Genomic DNA, 7,941 nt, shown 5'->3' on the forward strand with positions numbered 1-7,941 from the left:
AACTATCCGCCCTAATACTTGAACCAGCACCTAGCAACTTGTCTGCCATTCCTCTGGCCTTACCCACACCTGTCCAAGTCTCAGACAACCCATTACCACCACCTTCAACCCACACCTCGCATATCATCACCTATTCCCGAAACAACATTCACAAAACTATCAACAAACTTAGCCTTTCTACTCAACTCACCACAGATATTGAACCCACATTTGTAACTCAGGCTATCAAAGATGGCATATGGCGATAGGCGATGTTTGAGGAGTTTGATGCCTTGGTTCGTAATGGCACCTGGGAATTGGTACCTTCCAATGGTGTGCAAAATATTGTGGGGTGTAAATGGATTTTCGACTTAAGCGCTTACCTGATGGTTCTATAGACAGGTACAAAGCTCGCTTAGTGGCAAAGGGATTTCACCAAAGACCAAGAGTGGACAACCATAAGATGTTTAGTCCGGTTGTAAAGCCGACTACAGTTCGTCTCGTCCTCTCGCTTGCCGTCAGCCGAGGTTGAAATCTTCGTCAACTCGATGTCAACAATGCCTTTCTACAAGGCACTCTCACTGAAGATGTCTTCATGGCTCAACCTCAAGGTTTTGTTGATGCCGACAGCCCACATCATGTCTGCAGATTACGGAAGGCGATCTACGGTCTCAAACAAGCTCCTCGAGCATGGTACAATGAGCTTCAACAGTTCCTTCTTGCATCTCGCTTCTCGAACTCCATTGCCGACACCTCCTTATTCATTCTCAATGACAATAGTATAACTATCATGTTACTTGTCTACGTTGATGTCATCATTATCATCAGAGGCAACAATGCTACATCACTTCAGGACTTCATCTCAGTTCTCGCACGTCGGTTCTTGCTCAAAGACCTTAGACCACTTGATTATTTCCTTGGAGTTGAAGTTGTTTCTCGCCCTCAAGGTCTTCTCCTCTCACATCGAATATACATTGCTGACTTGCTAGCTCGAACAAAGATGACTGATGCTCGCACTATCATAACTCCACTTGCCATCTTGCTCGTCCTTACACTTCAGTCGGGTACAACCCTTACTGACCCAACCGAGTTCCAAGCTATAGTTGGGAGTCTTCAGTATCTCTCCCTCACTCGTCCAGACATTGCCTATGTAGTTAACAAACTTTCACAATACATGCATCGTTCGACTACAGACCATTGGAACGCTACCAAGAGACTTCTCAGATATCTATGTGGCACCAGTGATTACGACATTATGTTACATCGTCAATCACCTCTCGCTCTCCACGCCTACTTAGATGCCGACTGGACAGGTAACAAAGATGACTTCACATCCACCAGTGCCTACATTGTATATCTTGATCGAAACCTGATATCCTGGAGTTCGAAGAAACAATGAACAATGGCTCGCTCCTCGACTAAAGCTGAGTACCGGTCGATCGCTTCGACGACTGCCGAGTTGAGATGGATCACATCTCTTCTGGCGAACTTGGGTTCGCATCATCACAACAGCCGATAATCTACTATGATAATGTGGGCGCAACAAATCTCTGCTCCAATCCGGTCTTCCATTCTCGAATGCCGATAATCTACTATGATAATGTGGGCGCAACAAATCTCTGCTCCAATCCGGTCTTCCATTCTCGAATGAAACATGTGACTCTTGACTTTCCCTTCATTCGAGAACAAGTTCAAGAAGACATCTTAAGAGTCACTCATGTCTCTTCCCTTGACCAACTAGCTGATGCACTCACCAAACCACTACCCCGCACGTGTTTTCATAACTTGCTAATCAAGATTGGTCTCTCCTCAAGGAGCTCCAACTTGTGGGGGCATATTAAGGAATTGCAACTGACCAAACATGACGACACCCCCTGTGTTGACTCGAAAGGCGGTGCTAGTCGACTCAAAGCCAGTCGACACGAAGCCCGACCTAACGAGATCACCAGACGAGATGACACCCCCTGTGTCGAGTTGAAAGACTGTCTTAGTCGACTCTGCGGTGTCAGTCGACACGAAGACCGAACGAGACCACCAGATGAGACGACACCCCCTGAGTCGACTTGAAAGTCGGTCTTAGTCGACTCTGCGATGTCAGTCGACACGAAGCCCAATTGAACGAGACGACATCATTTGTGTCGACATGAAAGGCGGTCTTAGTCGACACGCCCTGCGGTGTCAGTCGACACGCCTTGTGATTCTTTCCTATTGTATGATATTCTGTTAATATCTCGACAGATCTCTTACCCCTTTTAGTTTCAACAATTATGTAACTAATTAAGTAGTTTTAGATTTTATGTAACTAATTGATTCTCTTGTAATCCTATAAATATCTCCTAACATCAATGAAAAAGACTATGCCATTATTCAGCAATTACAATTTTCTACAGAGTAATCATCGATGAAAGTGATCATGTACCGCATCCCACCGATTGATTCTTATTTTACTTGACCAAATACATCTGAGTGTACAAGTTCCAAAGGTTCCTTGTCTCTGAACAGTGAATCGTGATATGGTAATTGATGCGCCTTACCGTACTGACAACCTCCGCATATGATCACTAAGTGTGGAAGACCCTTTAACATTGACTTTCCCATCATGATCTTGAGCTTGTGATGGCTCACATCGCCAAGCTGAGTATGCCACAAAGCAGCTGTCTCATTCTTTTTGGCTTTATCTATGTATGCCGATTCTGCTGACATCACATAGATAGATTCTACCTTTCGTCCCTCCATGACAAGTTCTCCTGATGGCTTCAAGTTTCAATAGACTTTTACATCTTGTGGCACAAAAACTACATAGTTTCCAGAAGCTGTTAATTGAGAAACAGATAGAAGATTCTTTTTCATACCCAGTACATGATATACATCTTGTAGTTGTATCCGATTCGGGTTGTAGCGCGGTGTAAATGCAGTCTTTTCGATGTGTGTGATAGGTAATCTTGAATTATTCGCTATCACAACTTCTTGACCGCCTTTATACTCCTTCATGTTGAAAAGTTTCCCCTTACCTCCCGTCATGTGATTAGAACAACCAGAATCAACGACCCAATCTTTATTATAGCTGATTTCTTCTTGATCTGTAACCACTACAAATGCGGACTCAGATTCTTCCACAATCGAGGTTAGTGCCATACCAACAACCTTGTCTTCATCAACTAATACATCTTCAATGATGGCCACAGATGCTTGGGCATCTCATTCTTCTTCATCATCTTGACACATGTGCGATGTCGTAGCATTGCCCTCTGCTCGCCTCCTCTTATAGTGGCAGTCTTAGGCAAAGTGTCCTTTCTTCCCACAATTGTAACAGCTACTATCCGGTCTCCTTGCTCGACGATCACCTTGCTCCTCACGCTGTTGTGTTCTGTCAGTGTATGGCTGACCTGGCCGCCTCCTTGAACCTTTCCATACTCCTCTTTCCTCGTGCCTCTTGGTTTGCCTCTCTCCTTGCTGCTGAAGAGTGCTTCATCTTTGCTTTTTATTAAAACGCCAACCATTTGTTTAGCTAGGGTTTCCTGTGTAGCAAGCAGACTCTCCAACTCTAATAATGTTGGTTGAGTCGGCTACCCGTGTGTAGCAGCAACGAGTCCGTGATATTTCGGTCTCAAACCGTGAATGATTATTCTCCTCATCCTTGCATCAGATACTTTCGAATCTGGATCTAGTTGAGCAATATCTGAACAAAGTAATTTTACTTGCTTGAAGTACTGACTAATTATCAAATCCTTCTGTTGCACGGTCATCAATTGATTCTCCAGGAGTTGAAGTCAAGCATCATTCTTCTTCGAAAAGAGTGGCGAGCGTATCTCATACCTCCTTCGGAGTTCTGGCATCTCACATGTAATCTACGAGATCTTCTTCTACTGTTGTCTTCAGCACATACATAACCTTGCCGGCTTTAATGTTCCACTTCCTTAGTACTTCACTAGCCTCCCGAGGTATTGTAGTTTTAGCACCCCTGATGACCTCCCATAGATCTTGTCCTTGTAAATAAGGCTTCATACACATCTCCCAATAGCTGTAGTTATTGCCATTGAGTTTCTTGAGTGCAGTAGTTGTACTTGCTAGATCCGTCATTGTGACGTAGTACTGCTTCAGTATCTCTAGGCAAGTCTGGTTCCTGACCAACCAACTTCACAGTCCCTGACTGAGCACGAACTTCGGCTTTCAATAATACCAATAGCATCACCGTAGGAGAGAACATGTCCCTGACCGCCTTGCTTCTGTCACGAGCTACAACTTTTACTATTCACGTTACTTATAAATAGTAACCATATTCGTGAATAGTACACATACTTATGAATAGTACCGTACTCGTGAATAGTATCAGTGCCTTCAAAGAGTAAATGATAATCTAACTTATTTTCTGATGTGGAGGATCCACCTTTGGTGGCAGCCACAGAGCACATGATAAGCAGATACACACACCCTAATTTAGGCTCTGATACCACTTGCTGAGTTGAGAGGAGTGGTGGACACTGAGAAATATATTGTTATTATTTTTTTAGTGGTACAAACACACTATACTCTCAAATACAAATACTCTCTCTCTCTCTCTCTCTCTCTATCTTTCTCTTTCTCTCTCTACTACTGGGATCTCACTACACTACTCTATATTTTTTTCCCTCTCTGGATCACAAGCTCTTCACTCTTCCTTTCTTTCTCAATGGCTTGTGATAATTCTTAACACAACATTTAGGGGGTATATATACAGGCATAGTTATGTGGTACTGTAGCAATTAGATATGGGGGTAGGTGAGGGTGGTACTGTAGCACGTTAGGTGTGGAGGTAGGTGGGGAAGGAAGGCGTGAGAGCTGCTAATTCGTAATAGACAATACCAAAATTGCACTCTTTATCTCTCATCTCTCTCTCGTCTCTCTCTCTCTATATATATATATATATATATATATTTATATAATATATATATATATATTCTAACAAACACACTTCATCTCTCTCATAGTGAATCTAAGTGACACCCTAGGCTCCCACCTAAGGACGCGGCCTAGAATCACATCATTTCCTAAATTTTTTTTTTGCAATTCACTCTGTTGAACTTGATCTACACGTTCTTAAACCCAAACACACCAATTTTAGGGTGAACCCGTCGTGTTTTGACCATTCGTTGAGCCGTGCCAAAAGTTCTATTCATCCGAAACCATTAAAATTGCAGCGAGTGGATAAAGGGTCAAAACACGACGGGTTCACCCAAAATTGGTGTGTTTGGGTTTGAGAACGTGTAGATCAAGTTCAACGGAGCGATCGTAAAAAAATTAGAAAATGATATGATTTTAGGCCGCATCCTTAGGTGGGAGCCTAGGGTGTCACCTTAGATTCACTTTTCCCTATATTATATATATATATGAGAGAGATGAAGTGTGTTTGTCAGAAGAGTGTATATATATATTTACTCTCCTGACAAACACACTTCATCTCTCATATATATATATATATATATAATATATATATATATATATATTTATATATATATATTATATATATATATATATATATTTAATATATATATATATATATAATATTATATATAGTAATCTCTTTCGACAAACACACTTATCTCTCTCCCTCACTCTAAAATGAACTTGGCTCCCCTCTTCACCATCCTACCTTTCTTCATATATATATATACATATCCTCTTCTGACAAACACACTTCATCTCTCTCCCTCTCACTCTAAAATGAACTTGGCTCCCCTCTTCACTATCCTACCTTTCTTCTTTTGCTTGACCTTAGGCCATGGCCACCCCTTTGACCCCCTAACTCTGTCCGAAATCACCACCATTGCGTATATCATCAAGTCCTCTAATCTTGGCTCATCAAAAACCCAAAGCTTCCATTATGTCGGTCTAGATGAACCTGATAAGCCCACAATGCTCTCTTACCTTGGCATCGCCTCTGACGCCCCTCCACCACCATGACGAGCCTTCGTCATTGTTCGCTCTGCCAACCAAACACATGAAATTTACATCGACATAACCAACAAACGTATAATCTCCAATCACATCTATGAAGGTTTTGGCTACCCAGCATTGACCAAGGAAGAACTAGCCGCAGCGTCTGAGCTGCCAATGAACTACACACCGTTCATTGAATCAGTAAAAAGGAGAAGAGTGCAGATGAAGGATGTTGTGTGCAGAACATTTACAGTAGGATGGTTCGGCCAGGTGAAGCAAGGGAAGAGAACTATCAAGGTACTTTGTTTTGTGACTGGGGATACAGTTAACTTCTATGTGAGGCCTTTGGAGGGGATCATTGTGGTTGTTGATCTTGATGCTATGGAAATTGCGCACTATAAGGATCGGTTTGTAGTTCCAGTTCCAAAATCGGCAGGCACCGATTACCGAGCATCGAGGCAGAAGTGGCCGTTTGGGCCACAGGCGAGGTCGGTTGGGGTCGTTCAGCCGGAGGGGAAGGGTTTCGAGATTGATGGCCACATGATCAGGTTTGTTTCAGTCCTTGCTGCCTCCCTTTACTTTATAGATCTCAGGTTCCAGTGTAGAGAAGTTTTAGGTATCTGCAAGTAATCAAGAAAGCAAATAGACATGTGAAGGATCTGTATTAGCTGGTCATTTCGGTTGCTTTTTTCTTTCTGGGTCAAGAAATTATAGCATCTTGGATGATTAAAGTACAAAATCAATACCTTCCGAGTTCCATGACTCCATCACAGAGCAGCTGGTGCTACTCTATTGCAGTATATGCCTGCATTGGCTGCCAATATTCCTACCTCGCTGTTTAGCAGTTATTGGGCCTTATCATTAGGCACATGTACTTCTTTTGAAGTCGATCAAGTCAAAAACAATATGCAATAGGAGGGAATGAAATGGAAATCACTGGACCTCTTTTTGACGTTTTCGCTGCTGGATCTGCAAAAGAAAAACGTCATTAGATAACAAGCTTATAGTAGGACAAAAAAATAGCCAAAGAAAAGTGTTATTGTATAGTCTTCGTACTTTAATATAATTTATTACAGTACTCTCCCAATAACGATCTGAAGTAGAACCTATTAGTATAGTATAAATGGATCTCCTCCATTACCCAAATAAAAAAAATTACACAATATCATATGAATAAATCGAAAAATGCAGTGGTGGATCTCCATAGGGTCTATTGGTGTCGTAGGATACCATTAGGTTGCTAATTGTATTTACTATACCTAGGACACCACTAAGATTATTTTAAGACACCAATAAGAAGGATAAAACTGTAAAATTTTCTCTGATTATGTTTTTAAATAAATTGCCAAAGCCACTTTCAGAGAAATAATAAGTTATACAGGGATACCACTGGCACAAAATCCTACATCTGCCAATGAAAGAACACAATAAGAACTGTATCAATGGATATTGATCAACATCAACATGTAAGCAAGCTAGACATGTTAAGTTACAACCTTCTACTGCTCTGTCATTTTCAGTAGTCAGTTTAATTATCTAGATTATAGGCATGATAAAGTAAGAGAGAGAGTCTTGGGTAAATTTCCTTTAAGTTGAATATTGAGTGTGCACATATGTTTATATAAGTAGAGGAGGGTGAGGTGTGTTCTCACAACTAATGTGGGACCAAAAACCCATTACTAACACTATTATCAACAAGGTACATGCCATGCAGATCGTAATCTTACATGAGTCTTGAATGTCAGGAATAAGAATGAAAACTAACATGCTAGCATATACAAAAGAGCTTGTCCTCAGTAGTACATAAGCTGCCAAAAAAAGCCCTGCAAAACTGCACCAGAAAGTTTGTGTTATGTACCGTCGTGTTTGGGGGGGGGGGGGGTAACTCAAGGTGCACAGGTATCAAGCATAGAAGGATACCATCACAGGATAATACATATCACTCATTCCATATCTCCTCATTAGTTCAACTATTTGCTTCGCGAGAGAGGCGCTTAGTCAAATTAATACGACAGCGGTGCTGCACTTCAACGTGCTATATCTCTC

The 7,941-nt window shown here is 41.7% G+C and overlaps 3 protein-coding genes and 1 long non-coding RNA gene across 4 annotated transcripts in view; 2 read left to right on the forward strand and 2 right to left on the reverse strand.

Moving 5' to 3' along the window:
- LOC109834946 (uncharacterized mitochondrial protein AtMg00810-like) lies at positions 575 to 1,378 on the forward strand. The gene has a single exon (XM_020402956.1). The coding sequence runs from the start codon at positions 575 to 577 to the stop codon at positions 1,376 to 1,378; it is 804 nt and encodes a 267-aa protein (XP_020258545.1).
- On the reverse strand, positions 2,419 to 2,715 carry LOC109834947 (uncharacterized mitochondrial protein AtMg00300-like). Its single transcript, XM_020402957.1, has one exon. It carries the CDS (start codon positions 2,713 to 2,715, stop codon positions 2,419 to 2,421), a length of 297 nt encoding a protein of 98 aa, XP_020258546.1.
- The window catches only part of LOC109833761 (primary amine oxidase 1-like), a 6,332-nt gene continuing 3,933 nt past the window's right edge, over positions 5,543 to 7,941 (forward strand). Inside the window, 1 exon segment of the mRNA XM_020401565.1 lies at positions 5,543 to 6,443. Coding sequence (XP_020257154.1) covers positions 5,578 to 6,443 — 866 coding nt within the window. The 5' untranslated portion in view covers positions 5,543 to 5,577.
- The window catches only part of LOC109833762, a 3,900-nt gene continuing 2,341 nt past the window's right edge, over positions 6,383 to 7,941 (reverse strand). Inside the window, exons 2-3 of the long non-coding RNA XR_002245342.1 lie at positions 6,642 to 6,864; positions 6,383 to 6,515 (exon numbers count right to left, since the gene is read on the reverse strand). This is a non-coding gene — a long non-coding RNA (uncharacterized LOC109833762). The remainder of the gene's footprint in view (positions 6,516 to 6,641; positions 6,865 to 7,941) is intronic.

The sequence above is a fragment of the Asparagus officinalis genome, chromosome 3 (assembly GCF_001876935.1).
Source record: "Asparagus officinalis chromosome 3, Aspof.V1, whole genome shotgun sequence".
Lineage (NCBI taxonomy): Eukaryota > Viridiplantae > Streptophyta > Magnoliopsida > Asparagales > Asparagaceae > Asparagus > Asparagus officinalis.